Raw genomic sequence first — 20,751 nt, 5'->3', positions numbered from 1 at the left:
CAGAGATATGGAAACAGCTTCTTGGTTTTAATAAATACATATTTAAGTGTGCTTCCACTGTTCTGGAGCTTTTGTTTCTATTCCATCATCTTCATCAGCAAATCTTTGCATTTGAAAGAAGTTCATTTGTATTAATAATGACATTTTTTAAATCACTTTAAGGTGCTTCTTGTTTTTTTGCCACAAAAAGTGACGGTAAAAAAGAAAAGGTTGGGAAATATGAATATTCAAAATAGTTCCATTACACGTCAAACTCCATCATGTGATACGACCTACAGCTGGCGAAGAAGAACTTTGTTTAGAGTTTTGAAAAAGTGAAGTCTGAATGGAGAAATATCACCAATTGTAAAAATGTGAGCAACAGCATCTTCATTCCAGGCAAACAAAAAACTTCCACTCATTCTCAGAAAGAAAAATCAATGAACGTTTGCAACTAGAAAGAAATGTAATATCTTTTAATATCAGGGCTGTAAAATGATCACAAGGCCCCAGCAGCACAATCCACAAAGATCAGACTTTCAGTTTTTAGATGCATAACAACTCCTGACAACTTTCAATCACATGTTTATGTCTGGACTTAGTGCAGCAGTGGTAAGAACTGTTTCCTCAAAGACAGAAGGTGATTTACCATCTAGTATTATTATTTAAATTGGCAGTTAAAGGTCCAGTGTGTAAGATTTAGGTGAAAGGGAACTATCGGCAAAATGTAATGTCAAATAATCCTCATGATGTTTTCATAAGTTCGTTTCATCTAAACTGTATGAAGTGCAGTTTTCTTTACTCCAGAAAAGACCCTTTATATTTAAATACTTTATATTTACATGGAGGGGACCCTCTCTACGGAGGCCGCCATGTTTTTTACATTAGTCCAGACTGGACAAACTAAAAACCTTTTGAGTTTTTATGACAACTGAATCTGTTCAGCTGCAACATGACACTTCAACACTAGACATCACTAAATTCTACACACTGTACCTTTAATCAGATTTGGAAAATCAATGAATTATCAATGGATTTGTCCTCATGAACAAGGTGAAGTTACATGATTTGTGTATTTGCCTCTCACATAAAACCTGACCCACAGTGTGAGAAGCCACGCAACACTTTTCTCATGATTTCTATTCTCTCAGAGGAAGTGTGCAGGTGCATGATCAGAAACCAGAGCATGAGCTTGGTATTTAACCAACATCCTGACTTCAAATGTTAATTGTGTTCCCTCAGATAACGTTTCAGTGTTCGGCCGACTTGCTGCAGAGACACATGAATATTTCTCACCTGTGAGTGTTGCTGCCTTCAGGAACCATGTGTCGGATGTTTTGCAGTTGTTTCCGGAGAAGATCCTACAAAGTGTCAACACAGCATCACACAGGTAACACCAGTTATTAATGGGCTGTAGGGGTGTAAGAACAATCGATCGCATAGCTGACGGACTGAAGTTAGTTACTTTTACTATTGGATCCCATGTCCTGCATTTAGTATGATGCATTATATACTGAACAACCTTATAAAGCACAAGAATACAATTTGTATAATACACAAACATATATATTTGTAAAAAAGGATGTAACCAAAATCTATTTTATTTATTTGGCTCCAAAATCCTAAACCTCTGCAACAAACTTGATCACAGTTTATATTCTGAGCTGAAAGTCTCGCTGTTAAATTATGTTTTAGAGTTGAATATCAAAACCCAACACAAAGTCACAGTGTTTTCATTCGCTGGTAACAAGAGAATTCATATAATCTCACACGTCCAGACCAGACCAGTGCTGCGAGTGGCTAAATATAACTATGGGTGGATAATTGTGCTGCAAGATTGATTGTTATGAATCAAATACATTATCTGATATTAACATCATTTCTTCAAGTTAATATCAACACGAAGAAGTGTTGATGATGTGTTAATTGTTTAAAACTAAACAATTCATCTGCTGAAAAAACATGGAGAGTTAATGAGCTATACAGACATGAACTACACTTCTCTTAACCGGGAAACCTGTAAAAACAAATCTCTGGCAGGAAGGTGGGCATTGTGTTATGAGGCATCCTGTCATAAATTGCTATTCGACAAGTGGAACCTAAGGATTCCTCTCCAGGCACCATGAATGTCTGGAAGTGAATTTCAAGGCACTTTCCATTCAACCAGTTACCTCAGTTTGGAACTTCCGCAGAGCTGGTGTGTCTAAAAAAAAAGCCCATCTCTGTGTCTGTGTCTGTGTGTGTGTGTGTGTGTGTGTGTGTGTGTGTGTGTGGGTGGGTGGGGGGGGTGTCCTCATGAGCAGGAGGAGCTTATGCTGGCCATTATAATTCTGTGCAGCTGTAGTGCAACTAACAGAACAGCCACAGCGACAGAGAGAACAGGGTGAGCTCAGACGAGAACATTTTATCAGCATGTGTCGACGTTTGTCGGATGAATATGTGTGTTCCTGTCACATTCTATTTGTAGGGACTGTGTGAGGTTTCATTTTAAACTGCTCACGTTAACTCGTCTGATTTTAATAGTGATTTGCATGATGATTCATTTTGTTTTGTTTGACGTCCAATTGTGCTGTGCTGTTTTATGTACTTCTACCTTGTACTGTGTAGTATTTATGGGATACTGAGATTGTTTCTCAGTTTATTCATTATTTTCATTTCTATTTACGGCTTTTGATCATTTGGCTTTTTTATGATTTGCCTTTTCGTTTCTACTCGGTGGTTCACCGTGACGAGGACGTTGTGTTATAGTTCAATGAAATGTGTATTTTTAATTATATTTTATAATTCCTCTTCTAAATGTTTTTGTCTAACTTAGATAAAATTAACTGTGATTCATTTTATCTTTGTGGGGGACAAAATCCAAATTTTGTTGGAGTTTTATTTTGAAAGTCTTACAGAAAGTTGTATTAGCAATTAGAATTCATTAGCTAACTAGCTAACATTAGATTTGATGGTTTCTTTTTATTAAAAGCATTAAAAAATATATTGTTAGGGTCATTTTAAAATGCAATTAATGAGATGATTCAAACATAAATGTAGGAAAGCAACAACAAATCCATTGTTGTGGAAAAATCTAATCAATTTAAAATATTCTACCTTGCTAATGCAGTGAGCTAGTGCTAATTAGCTCAGATGCTAACACTGAAGTGACCTGTTTTTCACTCACTTTGTTTTTATCGACAAACATGAACTGTTGTTTCTTTTCGTCTCCACCGACTCGTTGGTTTCTCTCCAGGCTGCTGCTCCAGTTTACTCGCTGGAATCAGGATGCGAACCCGGTCGAGCTCCACTCAGTCGGAGGGCAGCTTCCTCCCCGGCCCCAGCGGGAGGTCTGCAGGGGAGGCGGCAGCAGGAGGAGCGGGAGCAGGAGGAGCAGGAGGAGGCTGGTTGAACGGGAGGTTCCAGAAGCTGTTCCGACGCCCCGGAGCTCAGGACAGCGGCAACACAACCGGCAAAATCACCTCCTCCTCCACCTCCTCCTCCTCCGCAGTCACCGACGGGCCCCTCCAGCCCAGCCGCCCCGAGGAGCCTCCGACAGCAGGTACAGCAGCCGATGACGTGTCTGAATGAGACTCATCGTTTCTAATACAACTTTACATTTCTTTATATACAGTCTATGTTCAGGAGACGTTTATATTCTAGTGTTTATTTATACATCAGACATACATTGATGACATCAGACATACATTGATGACATCAGACAAACATTGATGACATCAGATAAACATTGATGACATCAGACATACATTGATGACATCAGACATACATTGATGACATCAGATAAACATTGATGACACCAGACATACATTGATGACATCAGATAAACATTGATGACACCAGACATACATTGATGACATCAGATAAACATTGATGACACCAGACATACATTGATGACATCAGATAAACATTGATGACATCAGACATACATTGATGACATCAGACATACATTGATGACATACACCGCATAATGCGGTGAGCGCGTATTTGCGCGTATTGCGGTGAGCGCGTATTGCGTCACTTCCGGTGTCCGTGTATTGAGCTCCGTGTGTTGACCTCCTCTCTGTTCTGCTGCTGTCTGTCTCACTGAAGCTAACTGAAGCTAACTGAAGCTAACCTTGAGTCACATTCACAGGTGTACAGTTCCCTACACACACACACACACACACACACCCTCTCTTAGCGACTCGTTCGCTAAATCACTGGGATTTACACACTACCCGTGTTAGCTTGCACCTCAGCATTAGCAGCTAACAATGACTTCTCACTCCCTCCTGCTCCCTCCTGCTCTCCCCTGCTCCCTCCTGCTCTCCCCTGCTCTCCCCTGCTCCCTCCTGCTCTCCCCTGCTCTCCCCTGCTCTCCCCTGCTCCCTCCTGCTCTCCCCTGCTCCCTCCTGCTCTCCCCTGCTCCCTCCTGCTCCCTCCTGCTCTCCCCTGCTCCCTCCTGCTCTCTCCTGCTCTCTCCTGCTCGGTGTTCAGTTACTCCTCTGCCTCCTTTACCGATAAAGGTACATGTGTTAAATGTAACCCTATTTGCCAGGATGGAGGCGAGGATCAGCCATTTTGAGTCGCGGCTCTGCACCACGTAGAGTAGATCTTCAGCTGATGTAGTGAGCCAAGCAGCTGTAGCTTCTCCACCCCCCCATCAGCTCCCGAGCAGCCGGGAAGACAGGTCGGCTGGTGACTGTGCGAAACAAGAAGCGCAGCCCTAAACCGAAGCTCCAGGTTCACCACCAACCCGCTCACGTCTCTAATAAATGTTCCCCGCTCAGCGACAAACTCTGGTTATTGGCGACTCTATTCTGAGAAACGTGAAGTTAGCGACAGCAGCGTCCACGGTGAGATGTTTTCCCGGGGCCAGAGCCGGAGACGTAGAGTCCTATTTAAAAACTGCTGACTCAGGGTAAGCGTTAGTGCAGTAAGATTGTTATTCACGTCAGCAGTGATGACAGAAATCAATATTGATGCGGTGTGTACGTGTGCAAAGACAGTGACTCAGCGATGACACCAGCCGCACGTCATCCTTCCACCGCTGGCTGAGGTGGTGGTGTCCAGATCACAACGTGGAGCTTCGAAGAGAACTGAAGACTGTTTTCATCCCACTTGGGATGGAGCAGCTGTCATATCTAGAAACATGACAAGGCTTGTTAGACTGTCCACACCGAGACAATCCAGAGCTGAGACCAGGAGGCAGAGTCTCAGTCTTACAGCTTCTCTGAGCTTCTGTTCGAACAGTCACCCTCACAATATATCTCACAACATCCTATAGAAAACTGGGTCTGCCCCCCGACCACCTAATTTCTTTAAATCAAAAGCAAACAGGACAGGAGTAATATATTCAAACCTAATAAAAGTTAACACAATACACCGGTGGCAAAACACTGAATTATAAAATGCGGTTTATTTAATATCAGGTCGCTCAATCGAAAATCACTACTTATTAATGGCCTGATTACCGATCATCACATCGATCTATTGTGTTTAACAGAAACCTGGCTGCAAGATGGAGAATATGTAGACATTGAGCCTGGTTCTAGAGGTTTCTCCCTGTTAATGAGGGAGTTTCTCCTCCACAGTCACTTGCTCATTGTGGGAACTGTTGGGTTTCTTTATATTTTGATTTTAAGGTCCTGACCTTCTATGTAAAGTGCCTTGAGATAATGTATATTATGATTTGGCGCTATACAAATAAAACTGAATTGAATTGAATTCTACAAAGTTACGTTAAACAGTGTTTCTTTGGGGTCTAAAGTTTAATCATCCGTATTTAAAGCCTTAAAAACTCTTGAATATGTTGAAATGCCACAAAAGTTCTTAAATATGTTTAATACGATCTTACGAGCTACTTCTGCAATTTGTTTGAAATGTTTTGGTGGCATGCATTGTGTGTGAAGTCTGTAATATTAATATGATATTTGTTTTTTAATTCACCATATATGCTTTAGTTTTAAATGTTATATTCGTTCTCTGAGGCATTTACATGGTTTCCATTTAAAAAATAATCAATTTTAGGCCTTTAAATGTAAAAACACATACAATATTATGTAATACTAGGTTTTATATTCATTTAGGTTCAAGATCACAACTCAACACCGTCTATAATTAGTTCTCTGAGTGGGTGACACAGAAGTTGATAAAGCGACCTCCTGAACAACCTGACAAGGGTTTCAAACATTCATTTATTACTTCATTCAACCTTTGTACATGAAAAAGTTGTTTGGGTTTAGACAATTCATTTTCATCTTAATCTCTGACATGGCGGCCTCGTCTTTGTTTTTCTCTCCCAGTGAACTTCACATTTGAGGAAAACCTTCAACGAAGCCACTTCTCGGAGGCCAGCCAGCAGCTGATAGAGAGAGAGGAGCGTCTGTTCAGTGAGATCCCCGAGGCCGGGGAGCTTGTACGTCACAACGAAGAGGTGAACAGTCTCTCTGCTGCTTACAAAGCCCTGGAACACCTCATCCTGCAGACTATACAGCAGAGTTTGTCTCTCAGCACGGGAGAAGTCAGCACCGAGGCTCTGACGTCCGCTGTGAAGGCCGTTTACCAGGAGGAGAAGCAGGACCTACTGTGGCAGGACAGGGATCAGACGCCGCCTGGCTGGAGGCCCAGGGGCTGGAAGGAGCTCCATGACATAACTGTTTGCAGCTTGATAACGAATCATATAAACAATCCCTCGACTCCTCCTGCCAACCAGGAACATCAGTCGTCAGTGGAGGCTGACCTCTGCAGCATGGGCAGGCAGATGGTGGCCGACATGCAGTTGGTGGTCAGCAAGGTGAAGTACTGCTACCCAACAGATGTGAACATCTGCGACTTCTACGCCAGGAAGTTCCACCAAACCCTCAGTGCCCGAGTCAGACAGATCGCAGACTTTGGTCTGGAGGAAAAGGACTGTACTTTCGTCCTGCGCTGGGTGAACGAATACTATCTAGAGTGAGTCATGAATTCAATTCATGTTGAAGTGGTTATCACATTGAGGATGCAGTTATCTTTGTGGTTTTACTACTTTTACCAAAGTAGAAGATCTGAATCTGAATACCTAATAAATATTCAAGATCAACACTTTGAAACCAAAGCGTTGACTTCATGAAATGGCTCCACACTTTTGGTAAAGTTGTGATTTCTTGTCCTCTGTCAGACTCCTACAGAAGCCATGGCTGGTCGGTGAGATCAGTTCTGAGCCGCTGGGAAAGCTGCTGCCCGAGGAGTTACTGAAGCCTCTGGAGGAACAATACCTGAGCAGCAAACAGGTAACAGGAGCTTCATTCGATTTTAGTTTAATAGTTTTTCAAACTATTTTTATGTTTAAAGACTATGTTGCTTGTTGTTTTGTTTTCAGAGTGAACTGATGACGTACATCTGCCGCATTCTGGAGATCGAGAAGCAAAAGTGGGAAAACAGAGAGGAGCCGATGAAAGAGGACGGCTGCTACGACAGTCCGGTGGCCTACGACATCATTCAGGTAAATTATCGATACGACAACGTGATGTTAAAATGACCATAATCAATATTTTTACAATCCCAAAGATGTGAAAACAATGTGAGAATGTACCAGATGGTTGTGGAGGAAAAAATAAAATAATACATTAAAATTAAAAATGACATATTTGAGTTCAGAGAAGTTTGAGGCTGCGTAAAGTGCTTTGAATCCTAAATCGCTGCAGTTGAAAAGAATTGTGAAATTAAAAAGTGAGAAATGTTGTATGACTTGTTTTCTCTCTTTGCTTTACAGTAAACTTTGAACTCTGTTATTAACTTGTGTTCCCCCCCCCCCCCCTCGTCTGTAGTTCATCAACGGGATGGTGACTTCAGCTGAAAAAGTGGTGGGAGACCTGCAAAAGGCCCGGAGCATGACATGTAAACTGGATGAGTTGATGCAGAGGTAACGTTTGAAAAAACATATTTCTTTTACACTTTATGTGACAAAACAACTGTGGAGGTGAAAATCAACTGTTCTCATTCGAACAAACTCCCGCAGGTTCAAGTCCTTCCAAGACGAAGTCGTGAAGCAGAACAAAAGCAACAGTAAAGCCATCGTCAAGGCGCACCTCGGCTCTGTCGAACAGTTCAGGTACGTTTCTGATGTTCAGCCGATCAAATCCAGTTCTGATCGATGGAACATCTGCGTGTTTCAGCGTGAGCTGACGTAGCTTCTGTGTTTTATCTGCAGGGATGTTCTCGAAAAGAACGCTGACCTGTTCCAAGAGGATGCGCGAAGAAACTGTCTGCGTGTTCTGACCGACATGAAAGAATCTGCACACGTGTATTTATTGAGCCCCGTGCACAAAGCCCTCAAGGTGAGTTTATTTACAACACACTTAATATATTTCATTTACTAAATGCACTTTTTTTGCACAACGAATTATTTTTCATGACATTATTTTCAAGCACATCTTAAGTTTAGTTTTATTTCTGATTCAAAGCTTCTCACAATAGAATCATTTTGCATAAAGCAACAGATGCAAGAATGAAAAATGTACTTCAGAGCCCTAACCCAGTTTACATATTTGAATCTGCCACTTTTACTCTTCTCTGCTTTGGATTAAAGCGTTAACTGGTCATTGCATCATGCTTCTTCTTCTTCACGCAGCCACATTACAAAAAACTGGGAACCAACGATTGGCTGAAAAAGCCTGTGTTTGAGCAGCTGCTGGTCGGCATCCAGACACAGAGTGAAGAACTTCAGGGTTCTAAAGAATCCTGTCACCAGGTACCGAGCGAAGCATCAAACACACTCTTCATTTCAAAATTAAACAATAAAGAATTAGAAATATTTTGATAAGCATCTTTAACTGCAATTGAATAAATTAAACCAAACTAATAAAGTGTGTTTTTAAATGTTTTACTTTTAATCCCAGGAGCTGATGTGCCAGTTGCATCTGGAGGTGACAGTGGAATATGTAAGGAAGCTCCTGAAGGGAGAAGTAAAGCTAAAGGACCGGAGCGAGCAGAACTATGCCTGCACGACGGTGAAAGACAACGCAGAGACTTTGCACAAGTTGTTCGTCGAACTGGTGAGACTTCATCCTCAGTGCTCCTGAAATGTGGAGAGATCAGTGTTTTCGTTTCGAGGAGATTCTCTCCAGCGTCGGCCCTTATCACCAAAAACTCTCAAATCTCCTCATCGTTCCAAGTTGGCGTCTTCGTCTTGCGTCTTCTACGTGTGTGTGTGTTTTGCTTTTGTTTTCAGACAAACAAATATAATTATCTAGTTTCCCGGCAGAACCATGACATCACCGCTTTTTCATCCTGAGATATTTGTATATGCTCTCAAGTGAGCTCACTCTGACTCCCTCTGGTCATCTTTCTAAAGGCCTGTGGAACATGTGCGGAGGAACTCAACTCAGAGTCCACGGAGAACAGATCGTGAAAATATTTGTAAAAGAAGTTGAGAGCTCTTCGGTTAAATTCCTCATGAGCAAAATCTCTTTTAGAAATGAATATCTGTAAAATACTTCACATCAGACAGAAACGTTTGGAGACGAATCCCCCAACATGAAAACAACTGTCTATAATAAAGTCTTTAATATGAAGAATGTGAAATACTGGAAAAAACCGATCAGGCTCTGTCCCTCCAGCGTTTTATCACCCCCCCCCCCTCTGATTTCACTGGACTGAGCAGAGTGTGATGAATCAGGGAAACTCCACAGTGGGACTCTCCTCCACTGTGACTTCTCGGGATTCAAATCCTCCCTCACAGTGGGGGTGTGGATCGGTGTTTCAGGAAACGAGCGCTGAACTAATGTAAGTGCTCCGTCTTTGCAGGGGTCAAAGGAAGACTGGCTGAAGGAAATCCTCGTGACGATCGCAGAAGTGCTGAAACTCCAGGAGCTTCCCTCCATACAGATGCAAGTAGCATCGCTGGGAAGTGCTTTTCCTGACCTGAGGTAACATTTCCCACAGTCACGCAGCAAAAATATACAGTATGTTTCACGCAGACATGCAGAGGCCTCGTTTGTTCTGTCAGTGAATAAAGGAGTGTAACTGATCAGATAGGGACAGAGGATGTGGGTCGTTTACACGACAGCCCCATGAGGATAAATAAACCCAGAGAGCAGAACGTGAACCGAGCCAAGACACTGTCAGTGTGTTTAGAAGTTTCCTGCAGCAGGATGACATCACGAGTTAAAAGCTGCCGGGAAGCGTTTTTGAAAAGTCGCTGAGAGCAGAGGGGGAGCTGGTAAAGCTGTTTAAAAGCTGTGGGATAGTGTTGAGTGTCTTCATCCTGTTCGATCTCTGAGTCACTTTAAAACCACGTCTCTGTCTCAAAGCTCCAGTGTGTAAGATTCAGGTGAAAGGGAACTACTGGCAGAGGTTTAATGTGGAATAATCCTCATGTTCGTTTCATCTCGATTGTATGAATTGTAGTTTTCTAAATACTTTATATTTAAATACTTTATATTTACATGGAGGGGACCCTCTCTACGGAGGCCGCCATGTTTTTTACATTAGTCCAGACTGAACAAACTAAACACCTTTTGAGTTTTTATAACAATTAAAGTCTACCACAGGATCATGTTTGGAAGGAGAGGGTGAGGATGAGGGGTGTTCAGCTGCAACACGACACTTCAACACTAGATGTCACTAAATTCTACACACTGGACCTTTAAATTGTCTTTGTTTCTAATTCCCTTCCCTTTTTTTGTTTCTTCCCCTCCCCCGCCCACAGTGAAAAACACCTGTCGGCTCTGCTCAAGCTCAAGACCAACGTCTCCAAAGCCGACAGGAAAACGGTCAAAGAGACTCTGTCGGACACTTTGAGAGAAACCAGTGTCGCGGGCACACGGTGTTTCTTCTCCAAGGTTCAGGTTAAATGAGGCTTCGATGACACAGTTCTCCTCGTTGCACTTTTCCTCCACACGCTGGAAGTGACAGTCTGAGGACAGCGGCGTGTTTGCTGAACGTTAGAGCATGAAAAGTAAAAAGCACACTTTTGTCATGTACTTTAGAGTTTGTGTGTCGGTGTGACTGAGAGAACGATGAGTGCATTAACTGTATAAATGTTTAAACTTTGCAAACATGGTGCATTTTACTGCTAAAAACAGTCAGGTCAGATTGTGTGTGTGTGTATTTTTGTGAAACAGTGTCAAGCTCAAGTGTGTTCCTCTTGTGTATATTTGTACATGCTTTGTCTTTGTGCTGAATAACTTAAGATTATGAATAAATGTGGTAAAACGTGAGTGTGGTTTGATGGTAGTAGTATTGCAGTATTCCACACACGCAGTGTTCCACAGTAGTTGAAGTGTTTAATTCACGAACGTGTAGTTTAGGACGAGTCAAAAACAAGAATGTGGCTTTTCCCAAAGGTCAGAGGTCGAGGTTGTGATGACTCCACCTCTTTATCACTGACTCCTCACCGGGGGGGGGGGGTGTTAAACCCACTGATCATACACTCAACATCAACATCATCAACATTCATGGACAATTCTGGGAAATAATAATTGCTCCCCCATGACGGAGCCGAAGGTGTTTGAAGTTTATTGTTTTTAACTTGTGGCGGTCGCTCGTTGCCGCAGTGAAGGGAAGGATGTGAGTGTGCAGAGTTTGCTGCCGAGGGTTTTCATGAGCCTGTTGTTTCTTTCCTGGAAGTCTGTGTGTGTGTGTGTGTGTGTGTGAGGAAGGATGTGCACGGGGCCACAGCTACAAGTTCCTCTTGTGAGAGAGTGAGGGTCAGTGAACTACACCAGTAAGACTAAAAGAGTCTGTACAGTCTCAGTTAATGTATTTCCTCTGCGTACTTTGACTTTTGACTTTAGTCCATGTCCAGTCTGCAAACACTTATGGACAGTACTGCAGCCAGCCACCAGGGGGGGGCGATCAAGATGATTTTGGCTTCACCTTTGAGCAGCCGTCACTCCGTCCATTTTTATTTCAGGTTTCAAAAGATTTAAGCTTTGGATAAATCCTCACACTGTGTCCAGACATTCATGTTCCCCAGAGGTTGAATCCTTAGAGACAATCAAGCTCTAACGATTACATTTCATAGAATAAGCAAAACTGTTTAAAATCCAAAATTTCAATCAAATCTTGTCGAGTGATGAATCCAGAACTTTTTATTCTGTGGTAAAAAGTAACTTCAGAAGCTTCTTATCAGTCGTGTGCAGCCTCATGACAGAGGACACCCCCCCCGCCCCCCCGCAGGTCCTCAGTTAGAAACTCCTTTAATTACCTGGACCGACCTGAGGACACGTGTCTCTTACCTGCAGCTACACTCGCTGCTGCTGCTCGGACAGAGTCAAGTCTTCGTATCATGAGGAAACAAGTGACATTCGCAGAGAGTCAGATGATTCACAGGCTCCATCCAGATCAGACTCCGTCGAGGTGAAGTATTAAAATCATTCATTCATTCATTCAAAGATCATTTCGAGTTGGTTTTTAATGTCACTGAGATGATTTGGTTTGATATTTGTGAAGAATACGTCATTTTTTTATTGTTATTTCAATATTTACGTCTGCGAGAGAGAAATCTAGAAGCTGTGAAGATCGAGGGGTTAGATGATATTTCATTAAAATAATAATTCCCAGGAATCTTCCCGTCAGTTGAGTGAATGTTGAAAATCAAAGCATATTATTATGATGTGGAGACACTGTGACGTTCTTCTCTCTGTTGCAGGAGTTCAGGGATGAATCAGTCGAAGATGGGTGAGTGAAAATGATGGTTTCATTAACACGTTTTATTCAAAATATAAAAGTAGGGCAGAGACAGAGAGCATCAGATCCTCCGTGTCATTGTTTCAGGTGTCACATGACCCACACACCATCATCTCCTTGTTAAAGGAAACAAACACGTGTCGCTTCCTGTCGGCTCTGAAACCTTAGAGTCTGGTTCCGTGGAAAAGAAACTCCACACGAGAACGTGATCGGGTTCAAACCCGTGTCACAGGAAGTGTCTCCTGACGAGCAGCTCTTTGGCTCGATGGTTTAAAAAAGGTCCATGAACAAAACTCTTTATTATTATTGTGATAAAACACAGCATGACGTCTGGAAGCCTTCGTCTCACCAGGAGAATCTGAGTTTCCTGTAGTTTGGATCCAGCTGAGATGAAATTTCCTGAGTTCAGGCTCGTTGTGCGTCATGAGGCCTGAAGATGCTTCAGACAAACTCTTTATTGGATGAGCTGACGGTCGCTACGAAAAATGGCATCAGTAGCGCAAAATGGCAGCGTTTGTATCTGGGGTAGTTTAGTGGAGACGCGTCGTCCATGTTTATTAACCGTCGACAGTCGACGGGGAACAACGCAGAACATGCAAAAGCTCTTTTATCTTTTCTCATCTTGCATCTGGTTTCTCGTGAATGGCTGCAGAACCAGGAAGGTCGCTCTGTCCAGTCTCGGACGTCCTGACTCTCAGCTGACCTCTGTGTTTCCTCTCTGGTCACAGGGTTAAAAGACGTCGGTTTGATCCCCAACAGTGGTTTGAAAACCAACAGATCAGCAGCTGCAGCAGCTGAAACACAAACCCACCAAATAACAACCATACGAATCCCTGAGACGATGACTGCAGCTCCGTTCCTGAAGGTGGGCTCCCTCGCAGCTCCCTCCACTTTAACGTCCACCGAGCTACAAGTGCATCGACCTGAGACGTCCTGTTAGAAACCCGATGATCCAGCGACTGAGTGAAAGTAACATGACCTGTGTGGTGTGTTCGTCCTCCTCAGCACTCAGCCCTGACTCCAGCTCAGAGAGAGTACCTGTACACGGTCTCCGCCTCCTGCAGCTCTGCACACGTGCGGGGCCTCATCACCCGACACTACATGAACGTGCTGCACAGGTGTAAACGAGCAGGTGAGGAGAGACTTAGAACACGTGACCGACTGTGACTCTCACATCTGATTCCTCATGGAGCAGATTTTCTGTATTTCTTGTCCTGTGACACAGAATTTAAGAAGAAATTGACCTCACGACATTTTATATCATATGTTCTATTATATATATTATATTATTATATATAAACAGCTTCTGGTTTCAGGTTTTAACTCCGACAGCCACGACCTGATTGTGACGTCTGTGACCTCACCTGAGAGCGAGGGTGAAAAACGCCAAACAACAAAACAATCAGACGTTTCCTCCAGAGCGAGGCACAAGGCCAAGATAAGTACGAGTGCAAGGCATCCTGGGAAATCCTTTCTTCCAAAAATCCCCCAAAGCAGAGGAGCAAGGTGGGAAACACACTGTTAATGCAACCAAAGAGTTAAATATCTTCAATATAATAATAATGAGCTTTAAAATGCGCAGCGCAAGGTTTCTCTTTTGATTAAAGTGAATCAGTCTTTGTTTTAATCCCTAAAATCAAAGTTTATTGTGACCAGAACGTTTATTTGACTGTATAATTGAACACGAATGATTCTTTTATTTCTTTAATAACCTTTTGTCGGGTCCTGCTTTCGTCTGTTGTTACAGGAGCCAGGATCAGGCTGTTGCAGGAGGAAGAGGATGAAGAGGAGGAGGAGGATGAAGAGGATTCGACTACACCTTCTAAGATTTATGACATTTTCTGCAGATCTTTAAAAGTCTCAAAAAAGCATCTTCAATAAATAAACACCAGTATCAATGTGTGTGTATATATTTATAAAATAATGATGTCCATGTATTTGTGTAAATGTTCCTTAGTTGTCATGTTATTACTGGATTACTGTTGTTGTACGTTACACTCTAATCTGAATCATTTCAGTTTGTATAAGATGTTGAGCTCATGAGTTGCGGCTCAGTTTGCAGCAGTTTAAATAACTCTGGTGCCCTCCAGTGTCAACGAGAGAAAACTACGTTCTGGAAATAATGATAATTAACACTTTGTCTAAAATAAAGCAGAGGACACAGATCTCATTTATTTCTCTGAGCTGTTTCCTTTACTGTAAATCATGAGACCAAAGGAGGATATTTGATATAAATATTGCGATAAACCCCAACGCACGTGACTGTGCAGTATTTACAAGTATTATTATTATTATTATATCATTATTACCATTTATTTGTTCTTGTCTCATCTTGTAAATACACATTTAATTATACTTTCGTATGTTTTTCTTATCAGGGTTATTTTTCTGTACTTCATTCTACTGGGAATAAAACATCTTGAAAATCGGAGCCCTAAATTATTACAAGTAAAAGACTGATAGTTATTCCTGTTCCATGCTCTTCCAGCTTTCTACCCCAAACCTCTCCGGCCTTTTCCTCAGCATCGCTGAACAACCCTGTTTTCATTTTACATTTTTCTTCAACATCACGTGTGAGTTGATTTGTGTTGAATTCACTTTGTTCGTAAACTAAAACTGTTTTTCACTTTCTCTGATCAAAAAACACCCGGAGAACTTTTTCCTCTTTCTCCCTCGGAGCCTCCGCTTCAGTACCTGCTGTGTTTTACTGACACTGCGAACAATGAGCTGCACACTGAAGTGTTCGTAGTCGTGCGCATCACTGTCGATCTACTTTACGACAAAACAGCGACAGAGTGAAATTAGATCTTTATTGAGGGGAAACAGAGAGAATGATCGACTACATGAAGCTAAAGTCCTGTTTGTTACGTGAACAGGACACGAGGGTGAACAAAAAAAAACTCAACGATCAAAGACAGAAAATGGCACCAAATATTTCTTTTGATAACAAATACACGTGACGTTATTGCATTCTCTACAGTGACCAGAGGACAGCTTGGATTCAAGCAAATGCTGATGACATATAAACAATATAATACACAGGTCTTCGAGAGTAAAGTTTGGATTAAGATCGTGGTGACTGCGAGGCGGTGGGGGGGGTGGGGGGTCGGGGGTGTGGGGTGGCCGCCGCCCCGTCTCCCCGTTAGAAAAAGGAATGAAATGCGAGACTGAGCCACGTTAACCCAAATTTTCTCCTCATGACGTCTTTAAGATTTCTTGTACTCGATTCTCTCCACCTTCACGTCGTCTCCGATCAGCTGATAGACGTACGTCACCACGGTGGAAGCCTGGATGTCCATTAATACGAAGGAGGGGATGATGTTGCTGGAAGAAAAGAACACAGATGTGTTTTGGGGTCAAGTCTCATCCAAAACAAAACTTCCATCTAATTAAATGAGTTATTAAGTAGAGTTTTGATCTCCCACCTCTCCAGTGCGCTGTAGGCTCCTGTGGCAGACCCGGGGTTGATGTAGAACTTGTTTTCGTTCTCAAACGCCTCGAACTTGTGCGTGTGGCCGGAGATGAGGATGTCGACGTCCAGCTGTCTCTGCAGCAGCGCCAGGCTCGCCATGTCGCCCCAGGGAATCACCTGGTGGCCGTGGATCAGGCCGATCTTAAACTGGCCCACTGTCACCACCTTCTGCTCCGGGTAGTTCAGGTTCTGTGAGCGGATAAAGAACCCAGATACACAAAGACGTCTATTCACCGCTGTTTTTGTAATTATACAACTGAAAACTGTGATGTGTTCTGTAGAACTACTACTACGATCAATTTCCTGATTGACTAAAATCAACTGATAATTATTTGGTACCTAAATAATTCTTTATGTTTTAAGCATAGGAGCCAAACATCAGTCTCAAACTCACGACAGGACTCACACGCTGGTGACTTTAATCTAGACGCTGCTCGCTCAGTTTGAATGCGACATCAGGAGTTGCCTAATTGCATTGTGGTTAGGTTGTGTCACGTAGCTCGAGCTTCAACATGTTTAAATAAAGAGGGGCAAGCAAAACAACGTTAAAGAGGAAGCAGAGGCGGCTGGTGAACCTCGTGTGATCTCATCTGGTGGTGTAACGTTTACGACTTATACATACGGGCGAGTTGTGCGTGAGTCGTCTACAAACAATACACTCACCTCATCGAAGTCTCCTCGTACTATGTGCACGTCTCCAGCGAGCGTCTTCAGGTAGTCATAGCTCTCCTTGGTGCAGAGGTTTCCCGTGCAGAGAATGTGTTGGATCTTCCCCGGGACCAGCAGCTTCTTGAACTTGGCTGGCAGCGTGTTGCACCGGTGGGGGATGTGCAGGTCACCTAACACCAGGACCAACTGACAGCAACACACACACACACACACAGATTAGTTAAAAACCGATGTGACGCTGGAGAGTTCAGACTGTATGTTGTGGCATCTTAAAAAAAAAAATAAGTGGGCTGAGGATCGAACCCTGCGGGATGCCGCTGGTCGTTTTAACAGCAGGAGGATTATGCAAACAAACTCCACCAGAATCATTGTCCTCCTCTGTTAGTTCTTTACAACCAAACTTTAGTTGACTACACCCGAACAACAACTTGAGGATAAGCGATGTTTGTGAGAAGCTTCATTGATCGTCTGAATTCAAACCGGGTAGTAAATACTACATCTTGTTTATTCCAAAAACAGACCAGTGGAAAAATATGGAGTCAAACAGTTGGATTTCAGACACTCAATGACAGATACATGACACCAGGATATTAGAATCAAACACCAGCAACTCTGAGGGTTTCTTAATTAAATTCAACCCTTAACTAAGAGAAAACTCAACTTAGCATCACAGAGATGCTTCAGATATTAGTTACGGCTGCATGTTAATACTTTTATTTCAAGGTGACATCGTACATTAAATGTCAGTTTCACCAGGAACTGTTTTGTAACGTCATATCACAGACTCTAGATAAAGATGGACGACGTGGCGGCTTCTCTAAGTGAAGCCAAAGCATCTCAATTGCCCCCTGGTGGCCAGCTGCAGTACAGGTAATGAACCCTGCCTCTATGTTAGTTGACGGGACATGGACCAAAGTAAAAAAAATGGTTCTATGTCATTTATTTCTTATCACACTGATGTGGGTTTGGTTTTAATTACTTATTTGAAGATATAAAATGGAGTGAAAGGATTGTAGATGTCAGCGCTCGTATCCAGGCTGTGTTGGAGTTTTTCAATTTCTGGATAGTGCTAATGGAGATGCATCGTCCATCTTTATTTACATACTATACTTCATATGTATGCATTGTGAAAAAACAGCAGCGTATTTAATTTGTTCTGAATAAAGTTTGATTTAATTTTACACCTTAGCTTAATGTGGTCTTGAATCTGTATTTATTTGGCTGAATGAGTCATAAGTTAGATTTTCTGTAGGATAACAGCTACAAGCGAGTGTCAGGCACCACTTCACCGCACTGCAGCTGCTGGTTTAGCGGCTGCTGGTTTAGCGGCTGCTGGTTTAGCGGCGGCTGGCGGTGCCGTGAGACGCAGCGGACCTCCATGGCCGTGCAAACCCCCTCTCCTGTGTTAGTGTGGCAGGCAGAGGAGCGAGCAGAAAACAAGGATTCCAACACAGAGCGAGGGCACTTACCCGGTGACCAGCCTGGTTGATTGGAGACACGCAAGGAGAGGGGGAGTGGGTGAGATAGAGAGGAAGGCGGGATGTGCGTGGAGAGAATGACACGACGAGGCATGACCGAAGATTGAGGGGTTGGAAAAAAAAGACAAACAGAAGAAAACAAGAGAAGAAAGAGTTGGGAGAAGAGGGGAAAACTGAAATTAGAAATTAAAAAAGGTGAATGGATTAAGTAGACAGATATTAATCATTCAAAATCAAATAAGGAAATTAAACAACAATGTGATTGAATCATTGGTTAATGGCGGATGGTTAGTGATAATGATGAAGCAAAACATTCTGTCATCACCTGATTGTGAGCAGATTAAAATCATGTCGGAGCGACTACAGTACATGTCCTAGTTTGGTACGTTATCATGACATGTTGTGTTCAGGCTAATGTCATTTGTTCAATACTGCATGTGTGTCGGAGCAGTGCACTGTGCTAAGCTACGTTTCTGTGTTAGAAAACATTGTTGTAGCTTACGACAGGTGATGTGGTGCAGTTTGGTGACTCATGGGCAAAATGTTTTGCTGATATGATTGAGAGAAGTGAGCTGAAGTTTGGATCAACATGTGTTATTGACTGTGAGACATATAAAGGAAAGAGGATGAAGTCGGCAATGCTGAGATGTAATGTGACCTTGGATCTCCAGCAGTGACACTGGGAATATTTTAAAAATCAACGCATTTCAAGTTTTCCTGCATTAAAAAGGGGAATTCTGGAATTTTGGAAAGTTTTGCTAAGTACTATTTATTTCCACGACCACAAATCATTTTCAACATAAGGCCCAGGTTGAAAGATACCAGAATTCCCCTTTGAGTGTGAGCACATCAGGTTTTCAGAAAAAAGTCAACTTATATTTTATGGGAACACGATTCAAAAACAAGATTCTCTGCAGAATAAATGGCCTCCGAGGTTGGATCGAAGTAAACGACCATTAAAGAAAATGAAAGTAGAAATAATCTGACCACGCAGATTAAAACTGAACCTGCACATGTTGTTATTTACAATCTAATAATTCACATTGATCCAAACCAAAGACGAAATGATTTCTCAATTGTCAGATACTTACTCAGTAACTTTGGGACTAGACTGTAAAGATAAAATGTTCATGCTCATGTAAATGTTTTCAGATTTACTCATTCACATGAATTCAAACTGGATGTTGTGGATGTTGATGAGACGAATGAATGAATCTACAGAGAGTTGGAGAGTCAGAAGCTTTAAATCAAATAACAGTGTCACGTTCATCTGTGACGTAAATCCTCCAAACTAGTGTCCGACTTGTGACCAAATGAAAAGAGAGACAGAGTGAGTGAATGAATAGCGGGCAGATGTGCTCCTGGTGTTATTTAACATTTACTTCACATCGTGTTCAAACGGTGGAACCTGTAGTTCTGGTTCAACATCAGTGAAGCTTCCTGTCTGTGCAGGAAGCCTCACTGCATTCACAGTTAGCCTGCTAGCTTTGAGAGCTAACCGGTTAGCAAACAGGAAAAGTGACGCAGATGTCGCGACACCAACAAAACGGCGGAACCGCAGCGCGTGGTGAGCGAGCGAGACGAAGTGAGGAAACACCGGGAGGGTGAGCGAGTGAGCCGCGGCGGCTTTCTCCGGTTGTTTGGGACTTCAACCGTCCGTGTGTCATGTGACCGCGGATCCGCCTCGGCGCTGACGCTTCACTGTGAAACACAACACAACGAACATCTGGAGCAGCGACGCGGGGCGGAACCCAGCGGGAGTCCGCGCCACATCTGGAGGGCAGAGGCGGGAACACGCGCGGAGAGAAATGAAGTCGAGGCCTTTTCGCCATTTCACACTCACCATCTTCTGATCCGCTGCGAGCACCGTCGACCTGCGGGAGCGTCTGCGCACGGAGCACGTCACCGCGTACAGCCAATCAGAGGACCGGAGGCGAGCGCGTGCGTCGAGCCGGGGGTGCGATGCTTCCTGTGGAGCCTGTCAAAGTAAAAGCACGGTGCGTTAAACGCGCCACAGGTGGGCCCCTGGAGTATCAAGATATAAGATTGTTTTATCTGTCACATACACAATCATACACAGTACAATGCTTAGGGAAATTGTTTTCGTTCCTGCTACCAGATTAGTAATACATTTAAATATGAAGAAAATAAAGACTGAAACTTATAAAAACTTTCGAGAGGCTCTCTGGAGCCCAATGGACCTGGTTTTTGTGCGTGAGGTCAACTGAGGGAGCACAAACAGGAACAAAACGAGCAAATGGTGATGCAAAATGAGCACAGACAGGCAAAGTAAACAAGACGAGAGAGGATTCTGTCAGAAACGTGATGCAAAATAAGCACAAAGAGACACACACTTGATGTGACGATGTACCACAAAAGGATGCAAAACTGCCAAACAGTCACAATATGATGCACAATGAGCACAAAGTAGCACAAATAGAATAGAATGCATTTATTGTCGCTATACACATGTACAATGAGATTTTTAAAAAACACTCCAAT

General features: G+C 42.8%; 3 protein-coding genes and 1 long non-coding RNA gene across 5 annotated transcripts in view; 2 read left to right on the top strand and 2 right to left on the bottom strand.

The window, feature by feature from the left end:
• LOC138412210 (uncharacterized) overlaps positions 1–3,286 on the bottom strand; it is a 75,236-nt gene extending 71,950 nt beyond the window's left edge. The window contains exons 1-2 of the long non-coding RNA XR_011244700.1: positions 3,146–3,286; positions 1,276–1,340 (exon numbers count right to left, since the gene is read on the bottom strand). This is a non-coding gene — a long non-coding RNA (uncharacterized lncRNA). The remainder of the gene's footprint in view (positions 1–1,275; positions 1,341–3,145) is intronic.
• LOC109640651 (tumor necrosis factor alpha-induced protein 2) lies at positions 1,231–11,159 on the top strand. The gene is made up of 12 exons (XM_069535535.1): positions 1,231–1,369; positions 3,215–3,520; positions 6,264–6,912; positions 7,118–7,229; positions 7,319–7,441; positions 7,767–7,861; positions 7,958–8,050; positions 8,150–8,276; positions 8,570–8,689; positions 8,838–8,993; positions 9,745–9,866; positions 10,649–11,159. Exons 1-12 carry the CDS (start codon positions 1,303–1,305, stop codon positions 10,794–10,796), a joined length of 2,118 nt encoding a protein of 705 aa, XP_069391636.1. The 5' UTR covers positions 1,231–1,302; the 3' UTR covers positions 10,797–11,159.
• A 1,294-nt stretch (positions 11,160–12,453) lies between these two features.
• LOC138412209 (protein FAM216A) lies at positions 12,454–15,058 on the top strand. 2 transcript variants are annotated; one of them, XM_069535539.1, is made up of 5 exons: positions 12,454–12,621; positions 13,359–13,495; positions 13,636–13,762; positions 13,947–14,136; positions 14,378–15,058. In XM_069535539.1, the coding sequence occupies exons 1-5, from the start codon at positions 12,603–12,605 to the stop codon at positions 14,412–14,414; spliced, it is 510 nt and encodes a 169-aa protein (XP_069391640.1). In that variant the 5' UTR covers positions 12,454–12,602; the 3' UTR covers positions 14,415–15,058. The 2 variants fall into 2 exon arrangements, 1 of the variants encoding a protein (XP_069391640.1); XR_011244699.1 differs by lacking the exon at positions 12,454–12,621 and having other exon boundaries at positions 13,355–13,495; positions 13,934–14,136.
• Positions 15,059–15,426: 368 nt separating this feature from the next.
• On the bottom strand, positions 15,427–20,223 carry vps29 (VPS29 retromer complex component). Its single transcript, XM_020104784.2, has 4 exons — positions 20,093–20,223; positions 16,766–16,957; positions 16,056–16,291; positions 15,427–15,954 (listed from the first exon to the last, which is right to left on the bottom strand). The coding sequence occupies exons 1-4, from the start codon at positions 20,093–20,095 to the stop codon at positions 15,837–15,839; spliced, it is 549 nt and encodes a 182-aa protein (XP_019960343.1). The 5' UTR covers positions 20,096–20,223; the 3' UTR covers positions 15,427–15,836.
• Positions 20,224–20,751: the final 528 nt, after the last annotated feature.

Source organism: Paralichthys olivaceus, chromosome 12 (genome assembly GCF_024713975.1).
Source record: "Paralichthys olivaceus isolate ysfri-2021 chromosome 12, ASM2471397v2, whole genome shotgun sequence".
Lineage (NCBI taxonomy): Eukaryota > Metazoa > Chordata > Actinopteri > Pleuronectiformes > Paralichthyidae > Paralichthys > Paralichthys olivaceus.
Note: the sequence above shows the minus strand (reverse complement) of the source record. Positions and strands in the feature narration are given on the sequence as shown.